The following is a 20,931-nucleotide window of genomic DNA, read 5'->3' as shown; positions in this document are numbered from 1 at the left end:
AATCAAATAATCCAAGAAATAAATACTTAGACAACTCACAGAGGCTAAGAGCCGTACTCTTAAAACACGTGAATGTCTAATCCTAACTTAAGAAATAACCAAGGGGGGCAGGGGGGGGGGCAGGGGGGGGGCACTGCCCCCCCCCCTCCCGTTCCCAAGGACGGGAGGGCAAACATGTCTTTTTGCCCCCCCCCCCCTTTTCGCCGACTGAAATTTTCTAAAAAATGCTTATTTGAAAGAAAAAGGGTCCTCCTGCACATTTTTCGTACTTCATTCCAGAAAATTTTCCGCTGCGCGGCGCATTTCCTAAAACGTTCAAGCACATGATGCCAAACCTTAAAGATGCTCCACCGCCGACAGAGTATAAATGATAGGGGGGGGGGGGGGGGGCAGGGGGGGCAGGGGGGGGCAGGGGGGGCACTCCCCCCCCCCCCCCCCCCGTTCCCCAGGACGGGGGGGCAAACATGTCTTTTTGCCCCCCCCCCATTTTCGCCGACTGAAATTTTCTAAAAAATGCTTATTTGAAAGAAAAAGGGTCCTCCTGCACATTTTTCGTACTTCATTCCAGAAAATTTTCCGCTGCGCGGCGCATTTCCTAAAACGTTCAAGCACATGATGCCAAACCTTAAAGATGCTCCACCGCCGACAGAGTATAAATGATATTCATCATTTGAATAATAATTGGTGTTTAGTCGTGTATATATATGCCTAATTAACACACACAAAAATAAGATGATTTGTTTCGCCATTGATGCATGCGCAATCAGTACTTCATTTCATATAGAATATAGTGACATGGAATTTTTTCGGGATGCAATTAATTATTTTTCATATTTTTAACTTGAAGTAAAATAAGAAGCTCAAACTTTTCAATGGTGATAAATGTGTAAAGTAAGTAACTTTTGTTACTGAAGAAAAATACTAAATCGTCTACTCCTGTTTTTGATAATGAAAAAATACCATTTGTCAGCGGTGGGGCATCTTAAAATAGTAAAAATTCAATGCACACAAACTAGACTAAAAATGTCCATCAAGGGATTCTATGTACTATTTTTAAAAAATGTCTCTAAAAGATCAATTTATTTATATGTCTTAGCGAGACAATAAATTCATTTGTTTATGTTAGACAACAATGTGCCGATGGTGTGAAGCCGGTATATTCAGATCGAGTAGGGTTGCATAATGTAAAAACTTATGACGACAAAATTATCATTTCTAAATGCAGGTAGCTTTAAATCGAAAAATTACCATGTTAAGAACGCTTTATAATCATTAAAATACATCGTAAAACTCATCTCAGCCATTCTAAATCGTAATTTTTTTCACGGGGGAGACCCCCGGACCCCTAACACCAAATTCTCGCGCCTTTGGGCGCTCACAAATTCATCAAAATGCATCGTAAATAAAACCTCATCTAAGCCATTCTAAATCGTAATTTTTTTTCCGGGGAGACCCCCCCCCCCCCCAAAAAAAAAAAAATAAAAAAAAACCCACCAAAATCTCGCGCTTTCGGGCGCTCGCAAAATCATCAAAATACATTGTAAAACTCATCTCAGCCATTCTAAATTACAATATTTTTCCCGGGGGTCACCCTCAGACCCCTAAAACACCAAAATCTTTGTTAATTATTCGTTAATTTCCTTTTAGCGACCCCACTGTCTATAAATGTGTACTAGGATTAAATATATGAAAAATGTACATAAAGCATATATGGTTGGGAGTTAATCTCCTCCTGAAGGTGCGACGGCGGGGGGGGGGGGGTGTTACAAAATATTGAGGACCTTTGCCCCCCCATTACGTTTCATCTTCCTACGCCACTGTGTTAATAAACTCTTTAATTAACTGTATTAAATGTGGCGTTTCTTTGTCAATACGGAACCCCAAACAGAATCTGGGTATATGAGGCGGACGTAGGTTCAGTCCTACTACACTTCTCCCTGTGGAGCAAGTCTATGTGAAAGATACATGTGTACGCTTTGAATACATGTACACAATCTATACAATTTGATCGAATACTAATATTATTCCTTGCCCTGTTTTCAATGAAATTTTCGGTGAAAAATGGGAAGCTTCACGTGACGTCATTTTATTATGACGTTTCAAAATGTGCGCAAATTTCTATAGCGTCATAGATCGCGTCATCACAAATAGTGCCCGATTCTCAAAGAGGGAAACAAAGACGAAATGTTTGTTTTTGGACTAAGTTCTATTTCGATGAATCTACTGTATATCTGCTCATTGGTTGTGACATGTTGCGTTTTCGGAGATGTAAATGATAAAGGTAGGACGACGTACAGGAAAGGAACATGATCTTGTGCACTTATAATTTCAGCTAATTTTGATAAAGACATAAAAAGTACAGAATGGCAATGTTAATTCTAATACAATCTCAGTTTTAAGTCTAAGATGCAGACGTGCTGTGTTACAATAGGGCCATAGTGGAAGAATGGCGGAAAGTGTCGTGTGATTTAAAAAGTCGCCAACATGTTTTTATTTGACATGTTTGGACATTGCAAGCTGATTTATAATTCAAATATTTTGTTCTTCATTGAAATTTGAATGGTCAGCTAAAAATTGAATATCATAATATACTGTAATTAAAATTGGATAGTAGGCCTAGTGTACTGCGCAAGATCATGTGCCGTGTTTACTTCCAGTTTCAACATGGTGTAAGGTCAATGTTTTTCGTTTATTTTTGGTAAACTGCAAAAATACCATAAATTTTTGGAAGGTACTGAAAAATAAATGTTTGTTCCTTGCTGTCACCATAATATAACAATAAATGAATATTTATCGAATTATTTATCGGCTATGAAACTCTTAGGTGCGCAAGATCATGTGCCAGCATTGTAATGTAAATTAGCGGAGAGTAGAAATACTACGACAGGCAACCACTCTACTGTACATAGCACTGTAGTACAGAAAACGTTGACTGTTGGCTGCACAAGAGCAAAATGTGTGCCATGTTTACAATTAAATTTTCGAAGTAGATATTCGTATTATATATTGCAGCTATCTCCGAGCAGAAAGAGACGAGCATCCTATGAAATTTGTATCTTAGCAATGAAACATGTAACTTAGTTTTAAGTTTTGGTTTTACATTGAGAGGCTAGCTTTATCTAAACTGCACAGTATCTTTCTTCTACATTGTAGGCAAGCTCCCACCGAAGGACAAGACGGCATCGTTTTATTTGCAAGCATCGAAACATACTAATGCAAGCAAAACTGAGAGAGCTCGCGACCATAGGCGGTATCCTCGAAAGGCTGTTGCAAATCTACCATTAGAACGTCACTTAGATTACATGGTAGATAAATCACTTGCTGAAGAGTGTCATAGTATCACAAAACCTTTCGGTGGATTCGTTGAATTCGATTGTGACACCAAGGCGACAAAGGCCATATTTAAACAATACGCGCGAGCATCTCGACAGTGGATCCACAACTATAATGCCCTAGAGATCGAAAGTGACCGCATGGTTTACCAGTTGGGACTATTGACGATTCAAAACTTAAAGCCATCTGATCAAGGTGTTTATATTTGTCGGATCGAATACGAACCCGAGCAATTCAAAAGTGTTGCGTTATTTACACTGATTGTGGAGTCGAGTGAACCCAATATACGTGTTCAGGAAACAAGACCGTTAAACCTTCAGTCACACAGTGCCCCTTTGGGGTACCTGTTTCCTTCTGCGACTCGAACCTGGTCGGTTAATGGAAAGGTCTTTCGCTCAAAGACACCAGCAAGTCAGACGAATGAAGACGAATTCGCAAATGCTAATAAAACGTTTGAAGGTGTCTGGACATGTACTGTGTCTCATAAACAAAAAAACACACGGACATGGAAAGTAGCCCGGTACGTGGTGAAACTAATGCCCCCTCCATCAAAATCGGAAGTAGTTCTCAACTCCCTTTTTACACACCCCATTACCACTGTCATGGTATGTTTAGTGTTTGCGGGGTTTCTGCTTGTCATATTCATAGCATGTGTCTATAGAGCTGACCAGGCCGAATTGTCGGCAAAGGCAGAAATGGACACCATGAAAGAACGCTTACTTTCTAACAAAGAACCATGATACTTTAGATCAAACTTACAATGGATCTCAACATGTATACCATGAATGTTTCTCGTAGAAAGGGTAACGTTATTGTAAGTGAGCGGGAGTTGCCCGGGTTGAAATCGTGGTTACGCTGGCGGGAATATCATGTACGTGAAATTAAGAGGGAATAGCATCCTCTGAAAAACGAATAGTTTTTACTATTACGTAATCAGCTATAATGTGAAGACCCTGAATGAAATTGATTATAAAGTATTATAAAAATGGAGATCGAGCCAAATTCCAGGAACCAAAATATCCAGACTGTTATTATAGAACGTTGTGTTTTCTCGTATGTTAATTCAATTAAAACTTAGTCTTTTTAAGCAAGAGAAACGTAGTAAGATAAGTATAGCACATATTTATCTTACTCCTAAGCGATGGCATCAAACCACAAACACTCGAATAAAAAAGGACGAACTTCTAAAACTTTACACGCCGACAGAGCACTGACTTAAATCGGTGACACACACCGACAGGACATTGATTTTAGTCGGTGACACACGCCAGAACACTAACTTAAGTCGGTGACACACGCCGACAGAACACTGACTTAAGTCGGTGACACACGCCGACAGAACACTGACTTAAGTCGGTGACACACGCCGACAGAACACTGACTTAAGTCGGTGACACACACCGGCAAAACACTGACTTAAGTCGGTGACACACGCCGACAGAACACTGACTTTAGTCGGTGACACACGCCGACAGAACACTGACTTAAGTCGGTGACACACGCCGACAGAACACTGACTTTAGTCGGTGACACACGCCGACAGAACACTGACTTAAGTCGGTGACACACACCGGCAAAACACTGACTTAAGTCGGTGACACACGCCGACAAAACACTGACTTAAGTCGGTGACACACGCCGACAGAACACTGACTTTAGTCGGTGACACACACCGGCAAAACACTGACTTAAGTCGGTGACACACGCCGACAAAACACTGACTTAAGTCGGTGACACACGCCGACAGAACACTGACTTTAGTCGGTGACACACACCGGCAAAACACTGACTTAAGTCGGTGACACACGCCGACAGAACACTGACTTTAGTCGGTGACACACGCCGACAGAACACTGACTTAAGTACATGTAATGCAGTTTAAGACCTAAACTTGTTTTGTGGTGCAGTACTGTTGAGTTTACGCTTGCCTTCTATCATGTTTTGTACTTTTGTGACGTCATAGTAACGAACATCAAGTTGTTTTTCTCTCATCATCACCGTTAATGAATGTCAAGGTGTCCACAAATAGGAACTGCTGATGTAAATACAGATCTTTTACACCCTTTTCCAGGATTTCATTACCAACCAAATGTAGGTGAATTGTCTCCGAAGCACAACGGCAGTTCGGTTGCCGTATTAGGCTTTAAAATGTTTAACAAATCAATACTTGTGTCAACAGAAGCTTCGGCATCAAACTTGTTCATCAGCTTACTCTTTGACATTTTAAAAGAAGCACATGTTTTAAATACGAAATAATGGCCGAGGAAATCTGCTCTCGGAATTAATTTTACGTTGGGGAATTCTGTCAATTATACAACTTTTACAATCTCTTTGCGATAAATATCGAGTTGGTGTAGCTGGTGACGTCAGTATGATGTGCTGTGTCGTACTTCTTGTTAAAAATTAATCTGGTTTTAACAAGATTTCAAGGCAAAGTAGAGAAAATTAAGAAGTAATAACGATAAAATCAAGATTATGACTTATGGGGTTAACATGTAAAGCCAAACTCGTGCTGTCTGACATCGCGTTCATCGATATATTAAAGCGGATGTTACTTCTTGTTAAAAATTAATCATTACTTACATGTAATTATAAAACTCTGAAATTTTCTTGGCTTTCCAGCAATATTCGTTATAGAAGCATCGTCGATTTGTGTGTGAAATTGAGATGTAGTAATACATACAAACCTGGCAATCCTTCATAACACCCTGAGCTCATCGGGTATTATCCCGAAAATACACGTCTATTCCCCGAGGAGTTCCGGATGTCCTTCGTTACAGAATGCCACAGGCCAGGTCACTAAGCATCTAAGTTATTGACAAGAAGTCAGCCAAAGAGTTTACCCTATTTGATTCCTTGAAGGTCAAGGTCATAGATTTGAACAAACCTGGTAGCCTTTCATCCCGGAAAATGTAATTTAGCGGTTTTTGCTGTAGTCATTGATGCTTTGAATCGTATTATGAATTTTGATGACATAAACTGTTGGTTAACCTGGATATTTTAGTATTTTAGAAAGCCTCGAAAATTTGTCAATTTTTGTTTTGTCCACACGGTTGGAATTACTTCCTTGTCCCATATTTACTATTTGAAGTAATTCGTATCCTACAGACTTACGTTTGATTGAATCCCGTGTTATCTGGAAAATCCTGTTGATATTACTTCTTTGATCCTTAGTATTTTAGAAAGATAATGCATAATAATTGTTCACAGCTCGGGAAAATACATGTATAATTCCTTTTTACTTATCCTTCAAACAAAATAACTATTAGACCTATAATATAGATGCTATCAAAGTTATAAATTGATTGTTCTTTTAACTATTTGGCATAATATCTAATATCTAGACACAAAAAAGATGGTAAATTTTATCTACAGATTACCGAGGATGAAATGTTATTCTAACCCGAAACAAAGAGACGTTAAATACAAGGACGGACGGATGACTGATTAACAATGTATGAATATTAAATACAGTACTTATTTATTTCTCAAATTGTACCTTCGATATTGAACATCTTCGATATTGAACATATTTAAAGATATCGGTACACAATAAATTTATTCATACTTGTATTTTTCAAACTGCATGAAATGTGTAGTAAAAATTCTAAAAATATGACGTGACCGAATATTAGAAAATTACTCTGTAGATCATAGATCATAGGGATCTGAAAATTAGTTACAGGCTATATAATCATTGACCTACCAGAATATAGTACCCAGTAGAGTACGATTTTTTTTATCTAGACCTTTAAAATGTCTAAAATGGTCTTAGGACACTCTGGTAGGTCCATGAATTTATAATCTGTAACTAATCCACAGATCCATGTGCTGTACATAATATATAAATTTCCAGATTAACCTTGTTTTAAATGTAATGCGCGAGTTGTCTCCCCTCCAAATTGGCGGGTTCCGGTGTAAATAAAAACATGTGGGTTGAACACGAATACCGTTTGTATGCTATCTGGAGTTGCTTTGTAGCTTCATCTTAATCGTTCGACATGGCAGGTCTCTCAGGAAGTTCGGACGTGGCCGGTGAATGGGAAGAAGAGGTAAGAAGGTGGATTATATGAAGCAAACCACGAAGTCCATTGTACAGTTACTTTTGTTCATCATGATCATATACAAATGTGCACATGCAACCAGATATGTCTCTAATCACGACATTCACATATGATAGGAAACAAGATGAACTAATAGTTTGTGTTTTTAACCAGACATCCAAACCAGGTGTCCCCCATCGCTGCATTTTGTCTCCAGATGAACATGTTATTGTCGTTAAATGTATGTTTTACTGATGTAAGGGAGGTAACTCGTATGCTATCTATATATTTTTAGGAAAGCACAGTTGTCGTCGAGTTGTCTGGTATTTTGGAGAGCGATTTCATATCGGAGTGTGGCGGTGATTGTAAGGTTCTGGTAAGTATATATTCTTATACAGAATTTTACTACATCCGTCACCACCTTGTTTAGTAATGCAATTTTTGTGTGGAGTTTTTTCTTGTACGTTCACCAATAATTATATAAATTTTAGCAACATTAATACATATACTGTTAATGTCGTACTGTAGTGCCACAAATCCCTCGCTACTTTTCGCTGGGAAATTTTTTCGCTGTTTTGCAGGGCATTACTTATGTAGCGAAAATTTGAGAATTAGGTGAAATATATTGGTACTTTCATGTCTTTCAGCTAAATCGCGAAATTTTAATTGATTTAAATTTTGTTATAACCGCGAATATATTTTGACCCCGTATCTAAATATCGAGTGTGTTGCTTACACCACAGGTGTTCGTTTCTAATATAAGTATAAGTATAATACTGGGTCAAGGTCTATAACTCGGCCGGCCATATAACACTACCCAATTTCAGAAAAAGTATGATTATTAACCAACCGTATAGGATATGATAATAGGAATACTCTCAATCGACAGCCAGATAATTTATCTTTAATTTGGTATATGATACAATATATATCATGCCGTATAAATGTCACTAGGTATCCAGAAACATCGGAAAACAGCCAGATTTCAACTGGTCGGACACTGTGGTGTCCTCCGATAAACACGCCAGGGCTCTAATGGGTAGCTCAAAAACCACTGCATGTCAACACTTCAGCGTCATAAGAATAAAAGTTTGGTAGAAAACAAACTTACCGGTTAGTAAATCCATGGATAAATACCATCCATTTGCCTAACGTAGCCCTTTGAAATTTCCGATTGAAAAATTTATGTCTCTAGCCGCCATGTAAGTATGTGTGCAGTAGATTTGTTTTGTTGGCGTTGATTGGCTCTCGAAAATTAATTGACCAATCAACGCCGAGAAAACAAATGTACTACACACATATCAACATGACGGCTAGAGACACACATTTTTTCAATCGGAAATTTCAAAAGGCTGTATTGAGCAAATGGATGGTTTATAGTTAAACACTAACATACCGGTAAGTTTGTTTTTTACCAAACTTTAATTCCTATGAAGCTGAAATGTTGACATGCAGTGGTTTTTGAGCTACCCATTAGAGCCCTGGCGTGTTTATCGGAGGACACCACAGTGTCCGACCAGTTGAAATCTGGCTGTTTTCCGATGTTTCTGGATACCTAGTGACATTTATACGGCATGATATATATTGTATCATATACCAAATTAAAGATAAATTATCTGGCTGTCGATTGAGAGTATTCCTATTATCATATCCTATACGGTTTGTTAATAATCATACTTTTTCTGAAATTGGGTAGTGTTATATGGCCGGCCGAGTTATAGACCTTGACCCAGTATTATACTTATACTTATATTAGAAACGATCGAGTGTGTTGCTTTTACCGACAGGGTATAAATACAGATAGACCGCTACTACAATTGGACCGGTACACATTCTCCGGGGAGTATGCGGACACCATGGGGACAAACCTCATCTTCACTCAGGGAGATGTAGTCACACGTAGGTCATAGCTACAATATGTAATTATTTGATAGAAGGCCGATATACACGATATTTATACATTTGTATCCGCTGAAATATTGTGGATGATCGATCTATGATGTGAGATATGCTGACTTGTTTGGGAAATAAAAAGATGTCTTGATTATAAAGGTGCCCTCCTATAAAGCTTTTGTTCAATTTCATAGTCTTCATTAACTCACCTCATGTAACTTCATTGTGGTCAGTTTGGTAATTTTTTTTATACCTGTACTAAAATAATTAGCAATCTATAGCTGAAAATTGCAGTCTTAGCCCATTATACAGTATACTAAATTACATAAGTCTGGTGATATCAGATAATTTTGTTTACAGACGGTCCTACCAAGTTCCATGAGATGGCCGACAATCCAACAAAAAATCTGGAGTTTCTTTGTAAAGTAGACAAGAAACTGAACATGTCAAGGGTGTTTGTCTCCAAGACAGCAAGCGACCAGGCTGACAAAGGTATGTTGTTAAACTCTCACCTTAGAATTGGTCTTAGGAACAAATCTATTGTAGTTATGTATCTTAAATAAGTAAAAGGGACGGTTCATGTACAATATGTATATAGACATTTCAGCCATTTACCATAGTGAAGCAACATGGAGGTGGCCTGTTCTTGGAGAGGTGACTGTTCCTTTGGCCACAGTGAAAAAAAATGGATTCCCTGTAATTTGTACTCAAAGCTCATCATCCCCAACAGCTAGTTTTTGATGTATTTTACCTTCATTGAATAAGTTATATATGACTTATGAGCATTAGGTAATTTCATGATGTCAGTTTTTACCTCTCTTTCTGTGACCTTTCTTTTTTAACAAACAAATTCAATTTGGCTTTTGTTATAGATTCTGACAGAGATGCTGCTATCTCTGAAAGTGATAAAGAAAAAGATGCTACCAATTCAAGTGTAGACTCAATACCAATGTCTGTGGACACAGGTTCTACTCCAGTCCAGGAAAAACATGATACTACTGGTCCAAAATCAGACACACAAAGTACCAGGACTAAGCCACAAACGGACACAATTAGTGCAGGTTTAGAGTCTGAAATAGACATGTCTAAGGAAGTGTCTAGTGTGCCAAAGATTGACATCTCTGGTGCCGCCCCAGATCTTACATCAGACACTGCAATGTGATCCAGATGGATAGTGAATCTAGACAATTTCTAGGGAACCTGATATATATAATAATTATGATAACCAAATAAAATGTTTGTGTTGTTGTGTTTTATATCAATTTCTAGGGAACCTGATATATATAATAATTATGATAACCAAATAAAATGTTTGTGTTGTTGTGTTTTATATCAATTTCTAGGGAACCTGATATATATAATAATTATGATAACCAAATAAAATGTTTGTGTTGTTGTGTTTTATATCAATTTCTAGGGAACCTGATATATATAATAATTATGATAACCAAATAAAATGTTTGAGTTGTTGTGTTTTATATTAAGCCCATCATTGGATGACGTCTGCCCTCTGGTAGTCATCCTCATACTCCAGGGGTAACTATCACTGACGTTATGTCCACCGTCAGTAATAGTAACCCATGGAGTATCCAGGTTGTCAAAAAGTATCTAAAGACAACTCCAATACTCCGCGGAGACACAATGGCCCTGACAACAGATTTAGACATTATCACCGATAAAAGTCTGGTGTAGTCCGAGATACTCTGGCCCTGACACCAGACTTGGACTGTATCACCGATAAAAGTCTGGTGTAGTCCGAGATACTCTGGTCCTGACACCAGACTTGGATTGTATCACAGATAAATGTCTGGTGTAGTCCGAGATACTCTGGCCCTGACACCAGACTTGGACTGTATCACAGATAAATGTGGGAACCAGACGGACTGTAATGGACGAAGTCTGGTGTAGTCCGAGATACTCTGGTCCTGACACCAGACTTGGACTGTATCACAGATAAATGTCTGGTGTAGTCCGAGATACTCTGGCCCTGACACCAGACTTGGACTGTATCACAGATAAATGTCTGGTGTAGTCCGAGATACTCTGGCCCTGACACCAGACTTGGACTGTATCACAGATAAATGTCTGGTGTAGGCCGAGATACTCTGGCCCTGACACCAGACTTGGACTGTATCACAGATAAATGTCTGGTGTAGGCCACTCGAGATACTCTGGCCCTGACACCAGACTTGGACTGTATCACAGATAAATGTCTGGTGTAGTCCGAGATACTCTGGTCCTGACACCAGACTTGGACTGTATCACAGATAAATGTCTGGTGTAGGCCACTCGAGATACTCTGGCCCTGACACCAGACTTGGACTGTATCACAGATAAATGTGTGGTGTAGGCCACTCGAGATACTCTGGCCCTGACACCAGACTTGGACTGTATCACAGATAAATGTCTGGTGTAGGCCACTCGAGATACTCTGGCCCTGACACCAGACTTGGACTGTATCACAGATAAATGTGTGGTGTAGGCCACTCGAGATACTCTGGCCCTGACACCAGACTTGGACTGTATCACAGATAAATGTCTGGTGTAGTCCGAGATACTCTGGTCCTGACACCAGACTTGGACTGTATCACAGATAAATGTGTGGTGTAGGCCACTCGAGATACTCTGGCCCTGACACCAGACTTGGACTGTATCACAGATTAATGTCTGGTGTAGGCCACTCGAGATACTCTGGCCCTGACACCAGACTTCAACATTATCACATGTACAAACAGTTGTATCTCGGGCTACTTCATAACCATTGATCGTATTTCAATTTTGACAGACAGAAGGATCGAAGGGGTGAGGTTAGGGAGTCTCATCGTGACGCTACCCAAATTGGTATTCTCTTTGAAGAGAATTGTTAAAATTTATAACGTGTGTTTGAATCCAGTTTCTCTTTAATATTCACAAATAAAAAGTGTGTATAGTGTCTTGATTTCACATATTTTAATATAAAACAAAAGCAAACAACGTTTCGATGTGCGTGTACTGACTAGATGAACCAGGTTGCCTTTCGTCACCGTTGGCAGTGACAGAACAAAATCATCCGGATCTGAAGAATTTTCCTGGCGCGATACCAAACGGTGTCGGCGAATTCCACCTTTGGATATAGCACTGCGCTCTGGCCCTACACCAGACGTTTATCCCACATAATGTCCAAGTCTGGTGTCAGGACCAGAGCGTCTCGGGCTACTAGATAAATCTAAAGTTCTGTATACAACAATAATCACATACATATTTAAAATATCGCATATGTATATATACATTTGAAACATCGCACATGTATCTGAGTAAATATTGAACATATATACATATATTTTATCACATATATACATTGAAAAATATCGAACATACAATGTATATTTTTATTATCAAGGGTTTATGTGTGCAACATTTTACTTGCCGAAGAAAACTTAGTCCGCTAAACCTGCCTTTATTATTAGGCCTTTTTCTTTTGACCTAATATGTAGGCAAATTAAAAAAAAAGACTAATAATATAGGCAGGTTAGCGGACTAAAGAAAATTATGATTGAGCTGATGTGATTGTCGAGTAGTGACGGAAATGACCGGAATTTGTCGATTGCTATCTCCACTCTAGAGTGACCTCCCCTGCTGAATCGCTAATGTCCGGCTAATTTTATTGAAAAGTTGACAAGCACATGTGGGCCTAGACACCTAGATCTAGACATGCTAGCCAAAATGCAAAAGCTGTGTGAATGATGCCTGGTCTGTGGCGATTTTAGTATTGTCATTAACAACTACATATATACACAGTTAAGGTACGTATACGACATCATAATGTGTTATTTGTGTACCTGTACGACCAGCCTCTGGATGAGGATGGTCAATGATTGATGTTCTTACCCTGTGGTATGCTTCTATTTTTTTCGTTTCCACGAATATGCCACATCGAACCGACAATGTATGTTTAGATCCTACTCATGTTGTGTATCTCTACTTGCTTCATTCGATCTTTATTAATTACTTTCTATTGAAATTATGTACTTCCTCGTAAGTGTTGAATTTTTATATAAGCTTCGATTCTATTTATACCAAGGCGTTATAAGTGTCTCTTTACACTACTAAACACCACGCGAGACAGCTATGAACCGGGAATAAAAACCATTTTTCTCAACAAATACTTGTCTTAAAGAGTCAAAAGAAACATGTCAAGTTTATTAAATTTCACAACGTTTAGTAAGTTTTGACTCCAAAGTATATTTTGAAAATATTATCATACATGTACATAGGTAGGCGTATCGTCCATCACACGTGACCCAGGTTCTGGCTAGGGTCTCGGGTGTCTATTAGCCTTCAAAGAAATGAACAACTCACATAAACATTTCAACAGGTTTTTTGCATACAATATGTAATTACAACATTACATATAACGACAGACACACACGTCACCCATTAACTATAGGACGCCGCAGGGACGCACACACATAAGGGAGCAGCTTCCAGCTTCTTCCCAAACAATACAACACTAGGACAGTGCAGACATATAACCAATATTACATAAACTCACCATGGACACAAACACCAACACAGTCAGTTCACTCATACAAGACAACGGAGTAGTCTCAGCTCAAAGAGCTCTGTACTACCCGTAAAAAACATATGCATACGAAACTCTGGGCTCACGTACGCTACTTATTCGCATTTGCGTTAATAACGAATCGATCTTGCTAATTGCTAAAATAAATTCATCCTTATTTGCAAAAAATGCTAAAGTTTTTCTTCACACACCCGCTATCCAATCACGCGGACAAAAGCTTCAAACATCGTGTTTATCAGTCACATTACTTTCTTAGCAAGTCTAAATCAGTTACTGTACCATATATATTTTAATGTTGAAGGGATATAAAGTAACAATACGCACGACAGAGTATGGTTTAATGTATTATCAGAATCTTTTGTAAGTGTGTACTTTTCTTTGTTGCATGAAATACATTATTTGATGCTTCTTAGTAATTTCATGTTTTTCATTATGGAATGCTGTCAATGCACAATTTGCAAAATGGAATTCTTATTCGCTAAAGAGAAAAAAAAATCACTTTTGCAACTTTTGCTAAGTAAACTGGAAAGTTAGTGTGAGCCCAAAACTATATATATAAAACACACGGACCAATCGGTACTCACGATATATTCACACACCCACCCTGACTCTCATTCACCTGACATTTGACCCATTACGTAAATACACATACACAGCATGGACAACAGAAGACAACAAATGATGAATCCAAGCAACGGTAATATGTAAATAACACATATAAATCAATAATTAAAAGTTAATACACATCCACACACCCTTACAACATTCTCCCCTAGAAAGCCTATACCATCCATGCTCAAATTCATGTACCAAACTTCCACACACCACCCTTTCTTTTCAGAAACTATTTTCCTACAGGCTAACAAACAAAAACAAAAAAATACTCTCAACAACCTGTATAGAAATTATAAATGGACAATATGATAAGTATAAAAATAAACAATTTAACACGATCATAATAATTTTATCTTTATATATAATGTACATTCAAGTAATGTCATTATCAAACTTCAACAACTTAATAACAGATAAAACTTAAATAACTTTTATCAAAAATAAATCTGTGTATAAACAATATATAAACAACCAATGTATAAATTTAACAATTTCCACAGTAAAGGGCAACAATGCACAAAATACCAGTTTATGAACACACAAATCACAGTCAATGCCACATCTCATCCACCATCCTCGATATTCCAGGGGTTCCGATCACTTACCATCTCTACACCCCTGGACTTTCTCATAGTAAAATTGGAGGCAACAGAATAGAACAGGTAATTTAGTCATTTGATGTACATCAAAAGAGTCATATAACGGTACACTGTGGTTGACTGTGTGGCTTTGATGTTAGACGTCTCTCTCTCTGTAGTCTTCAAAGGAAATCTTTGCTAGCCTGTGATTGGTCAAATGTTTTCCGCTGAGCTGCCTTCAATTTCACTATGCGATAGTCCAGGGGTGTAGTGATCGAAAGTGATCGGAACCCCTGGAGTATCGAGGATGCTCATCCACATACTGCAGCAGTTCCTCATCAGATATGGGAGGCGGGGCCCTCTTTAATGGCCCGGAATTCTCAGCATGCCTGCTGGTATCAATTTGGGGTTAAGCACACTTTCCTCCCTGATATTAAGCCTTTCTGCTTCCGGTGCCTTATGTCTCCTGGACAGGTGACGGCTAACCTGGTTCTTTCTAATATGATAAAAAGTGCACCAAGGACTTAAACACCAACACAGTCAGTCCACTTAGCTAACACACAACAACGAAGTAGTCTCAGCTCAGGAGCTCTGTACTACCTGTAAAACACACATGCACAAGAAAATACATAAAGCACACAGACCAATCGGTGCTCACGATACATTGAAACACCCACCCTAACTCTCATTCAATCACACAACATTTGACCTGCGACAGAAATGCACCTACACAACATGGACAACAGATAGACAACAAAAGATCAATCCCAGCGACGGTAACATGTGAATAACACATATAAATCAATTCTGAAAAGTTATCACACATCCACACACCCTTATCACATTCTCCTGTAGTAAGCCTATGGCTACACCATCCATGCTCACATTCATGTACAAAACTTCCCCACATGTGTAATAGGATATTTGTTTGATACATGGTATCATATAAAATGAATATTGACATTGTGTAACCCAAGTTCCAAATAAGAGAAACCTACACAATTTTCATAGTTTCAGTCTGTATTTAATTCAAAGTAAGTGAAATTGAACCATCAAAAAGGAGTGGGGGGTGGCGCTATTAGGGACAGGGGCGCTTATTGGGTCGAATACAGTAGTTGTAATTGCATGCCATTCAATATGATTTTCTTTTTCTATCCGACAGGAAGAAATGGAAAAGTCTGATTCCATGAGCAGCTTATCAGCGTCTGACACGTCTATTAGCTATGCAAGTGATGAACATTCAGGCAGTCTCATCAATAATTTTGAATCGTTCCGGACAGAGGGAGGATACAGTGATATCACACTGCGTGTGGACGGGCAGGAGTTTCCATGTCATCGTGTTATATTGGCAGCAGGTTCTGCCTACTTCAAATGCATGTTCTCGTCTGGCATGGAGGAATCTTTCAAAAATACAATTGACTTAAAACAAATAGATGCTCATGTGTTTGAATATCTGCTTCACTTTATCTATACTGGACGAGTACAGATTACTGTGAGTATTGTCGAGGAATTGTTCCGCCAGGCATACCTGTTTCAGGTTTCTCCCCTTGTTGATCTCTGCCTTAAGTTTTTTAAGGAGAATATGAATGAGACAAACTGTTTGGCAGCCTTGACATTGGGGGATAGTCATGCTCATCGACCCCTGTATGAGTTTGCCAAGGAGTACGCCTGTCTCCATTTTCAGAGCATCAGACAAGACGAAGATTTCACAAAACTGTCAATAGAGTGTGTGGTTGACCTGCTCAGTGATAGGCGTCTTCAATGTAGCTCTGAAGATGAAGTGTTTGAGAGCTCCATTAAATGGCTTGACTATGAACAGGACAATGAGAATAGAAAATCTTTCCGGTTTAAAATTCTGGAGTGCATCAAATTTCCATTACTAAGTCAAATATATCTCATTGATGTTGTCTCTAAGTCGCCTCATGTGACACAGGACGAGAGAGGTATAGAGCTGTACAGTCATGCTATAACCTATCATAATGTCCATTCTAGACGCAATAGTCTTCCATCCTTTCAGATCACACCCCGCTTCTCCTGCCCAGTGTATGAAACAGCTGTGCTATTGGGTGGGCGGTTTTCTGATGGACTGAGCAATGAAGTGGAAAGCTACCGTGCTGACACTAAAAATTTCACCACCCTAAAGCAACTTCCCTTCAAGAAGAGAAATGAATTTGCTGTGTGTTCTTATGCGGACAATATTTATGTGTCGGGTGGGCTTCGCAGCCAAGAGTTCTGGAAATATGACAGTGTGTTCGAGACGTGGATTCGTGGTTCTAACATGATGCACGCAAGAAGACGGCATGCAATGACGGTAGTGGACGACTGCATTTATGTGTTAGGTGGGTTTGATGAGTACAATGTTCTCGGTTCCATCGAGATGTGGAGAAGTCTGAGTAACTGCTGGTCAGAAATCGGGACACTTGTTCACCCTGTAGAGAACATGGGTTATGTGTCGTACAACAAAAAGATCTACCTATTCGGAGGAAAAAACAGTGAGGAAATCGTCACAGATGTTGTTCAGTGTTTTGACACCATTACTAACACTACAACTTTACTAACGCGCACACTTCCGGCTAGTGACATGTGCCTGAATGGGGCTACATTAAACGGACAGATCTATGTGGTTGGACTGGAGGGTTGCTTTAGGTATACGCCCGATTCTGACACCTGGGATGTACTACCTGACTTGAGTTGTGCCCGTGACTTTGTGAGTTTAGCTGTTCTAGATGAGAAATTGTATGCATTTGGTGGACGGAGACGTGGGGCAAAGGACAACTTATACACGGACATCATTGAGTGTTTCGATCCTGCTGAGAATGCTTGGGAGATCTGTGGGAATACTCCTATCCCAATGTACTCCTATGGCTGTGTAAGAATCATGCTGCACAAAAAGAAGGAACCAGAGACTAGCCAAAGTGGTATCAGTCAAGTAGTTCCACACCAGGTGCAAGCTAGTAGTTAACTTGTTGTATTTATACTCCAGTACTGTGCTTCACACTAGATACAGAATTAGTCACTGAACAACATATAGAGTGGTTTCTTCTATAGATAATCTCTGAAACTCCAGGGGCTACTGTATAGTATAAAATGGAAAGACTGAGAAGTTAAATATTCCTATATTATCAATGTGCAGCTTTTTACTGTTATATATAATTTATTAACGAATATTTCTCCCCGTGAATATGTATCAAAGAGGAAATCACGAAATGTTCTTCCCACCAAATCAAACAGCTATAAACAGTACGGTACCATCACAGTCATTGATGTCCACCCCTGGGCAAATGTCAGGTAAACTAAACATATTTCAGGAGCTACTGACTGACCAATAACAGGCCTACTGAAAGTTCTTTTGAAGGTTATACTTATCAGTGATGTCCATCATCAAAGCCATTACAAGGTACCTTTATTCGATTAGGCGATTTCTTTTATTGTGCATCAAAGATTCAGACTACATTGTTACATGTAGAACCTTTATGTTTTACTATGACATAGTACAGGGGTGGATATCATCATAGTGATACTGATTAGGATGTTACTAGCTAATTATATATAACAGATCCATCAAGGATTTATAAGTGAAAAGGATTCATGACTGTCTCTTTACATTACTAAACACCACGCGAGACGCCTATGAACCGGGAATAAAAACCATTTTTCTAAACAAATACTTGTCTTATTGAGTCAAATGAAAACCAATGTAGAGTTTATTAAATTTCAAAACGTTTATAACTTGATTTAAAGACAGAAGATTTAGAGGATATGTCTTAAATTTTCGTTAAAAAAAATACGACAGCCCATGAAATGATGGCCAGCTTCAGAAAGTAAGACGGTAACCCTCGCACCCGCAAGCTACATCAAAGGCTGCGCCGGCGGATATCAAAGGAAAATCAGTCATCGCCCAACGTCACGGTCAGTGCACAAACACAAAAGCTCTTGAACTTCCCCAAAACCCAGTGTGACTTGTCCTTCTCATATACGTCCTTGGATACATATAGTTCCACACTAATTACAAAAACAAAGTAAAATGGCATCTACAAGATAGTTCCACATTTTGGGGATAAATGGTGTTCATGTAATTATAGTTTCAAGTTGTTAAGAAAAAGCATCATATATCATGTCACTGATTTCTGCTTCAAAGTTGTTCATATTGAAACAACAGATTGATGATATACTCATTATACTCCACAAAGGTTTTCTTATCAGGTTTGTTCACCAGATTATGATACTTTTGTATATATACATGTAGCATTTTAATCACTCACAATTCTCAATTTACAAGGATCTGTTCATGTCATTATGAGTAATTAAGAAGCTGTAAATGACTAATTTCACTATATAGCCAATTCAAGAGTATTTTCTTTCTGAGAGAATAATGTACTGAATACCCGGGGGTATACCCTTGGTTATAAGCTAAGTTGCTGTATTACATACATTCTTAAATATACAAGGTTAGTGAAAATTAGACTTGTTGGAAATCATAGAGATATATTTATATTTTCACAGCAGTCCCACTATGTAACCTAAACCAAGCGCAGTTGGCATTCATCAGTATATGAACTACCATCTGCTTATTATGAAGTCATTACCATTGTGACGACACATTTGTCGTGCCAGCGATCATGGAAGATGGCTGTTCGAATGGCTGTTCCGTCTTTCACAATAATGAATTCTTTATTCTTATTAAGTATAAGCACTGGACATCTTACAGTTGGCATTCATAGCCAACTGGACAGAGGCAAATTCAAATGAAGTGTTAGTGCTAGTCCATAGATTAAGATACAATTTAAATATTATTATGCTTAATATTAAACAGTATATTGTAATAATAATTATTATATACAGATAATAACATAAGTATTATGTTTGTTTTATATTTTACAAAGGTGGATGAACAATTCTGTGCAATGCTGTTGCATAGTAACTAGTCAATATCAGTAGTAAAAGGATGTTGTCAAGGAGGATCTTTATGTAGACTACTGTGGTAGCGTTGATCTGCTTTGTGCTGTTTTGTGTTAACTGTGAACAGTTGTTAAATATTAAAGAATCTATAATCTCTGAGTCTTGGTATATTGTAGTTATTTGTATAGTATAACATTCAACACATGGGGTATTAATTTGATTTTGTTGCAAGTGTATCCATTTGTGACATCATTTTCCTATACAATAACTACATGCAATAAATGTGAGCCAATTTTCCTAAACCTTGATAACATTAATATATTATAATACCCAGGTGTCATATAAACCAAGTACATACAATGCATTAATTACTTATTACGACTTCAATTGTACCTGAAGATTCAGCAGGAATTAATTGAATATAAGCTCTGACAGAAATCAACCAGACAGTAATTCAGTTAATCACTAAGAAGTTTGTAAAAGTAGGATTCTGAATTTTTTTGTTATACTAAAACAAACACTTAGAGAAGGTAAATCCTATTCTAATTTTGTACACAAAGGGAAAGAACTCCTGAAGTCTTACCAAATTGAAATGAGGGTCACACTAGAACAGGAAAAATAATTTTAATCGATTTTCTTTTATTTGTTCAAGTTCAAATGACCTAAAACTGTTTTGTAACTTTTGCTGGCTTGAAAGTCAAAAGACTGATATCGCAGACTTTTCTATTCTGATAATATACTAGCGGATGATTTACACGAGATCTGTGAATGCAAAGTGAAGCAGGGATAGAAATACATAGTGTATGCTTATTTGATAATGATTAAGTTCTGCGAAATACATTACAGGTGTCAGCACATGAATTACCGTACTACAGCTGTTAACATTTTTTTCTTTCGATTCTTTTCGGGACGATTTTATTTCGGGAACTGGGCTTGGATTTTATCAGTACTTGTATTAACATACAGAGGTACCTGTATGTACATGTATTATAACTAATCTAGAATAAAA

General features: G+C 38.3%; 3 protein-coding genes across 3 annotated transcripts; all 3 read left to right on the top strand.

The window, feature by feature from the left end:
- Positions 1–2,133: 2,133 nt before the first annotated feature.
- LOC138336397 (uncharacterized) lies at positions 2,134–4,404 on the top strand. Its single transcript, XM_069285880.1, has 2 exons — positions 2,134–2,281; positions 3,154–4,404. The coding sequence occupies exons 1-2, from the start codon at positions 2,185–2,187 to the stop codon at positions 4,071–4,073; spliced, it is 1,017 nt and encodes a 338-aa protein (XP_069141981.1). The 5' UTR covers positions 2,134–2,184; the 3' UTR covers positions 4,074–4,404.
- A 2,816-nt stretch (positions 4,405–7,220) lies between these two features.
- LOC138304806 (general transcription factor 3C polypeptide 6-like) lies at positions 7,221–10,730 on the top strand. Its single transcript, XM_069245105.1, has 5 exons — positions 7,221–7,385; positions 7,672–7,752; positions 9,164–9,275; positions 9,630–9,761; positions 10,142–10,730. Exons 1-5 carry the CDS (start codon positions 7,335–7,337, stop codon positions 10,429–10,431), a joined length of 666 nt encoding a protein of 221 aa, XP_069101206.1. The 5' UTR covers positions 7,221–7,334; the 3' UTR covers positions 10,432–10,730.
- Positions 10,731–12,727: 1,997 nt separating this feature from the next.
- LOC138304805 (kelch-like protein 24) lies at positions 12,728–20,081 on the top strand. Its single transcript, XM_069245104.1, has 2 exons — positions 12,728–13,051; positions 16,186–20,081. Exon 2 carries the CDS (start codon positions 16,192–16,194, stop codon positions 17,983–17,985), a length of 1,794 nt encoding a protein of 597 aa, XP_069101205.1. The 5' UTR covers positions 12,728–13,051; positions 16,186–16,191; the 3' UTR covers positions 17,986–20,081.
- Positions 20,082–20,931: the final 850 nt, after the last annotated feature.

Source organism: Argopecten irradians, chromosome 12 (genome assembly GCF_041381155.1).
Source record: "Argopecten irradians isolate NY chromosome 12, Ai_NY, whole genome shotgun sequence".
NCBI lineage: Eukaryota > Metazoa > Mollusca > Bivalvia > Pectinida > Pectinidae > Argopecten > Argopecten irradians.
This window is presented reverse-complemented; position numbering and strand designations above follow the sequence as displayed.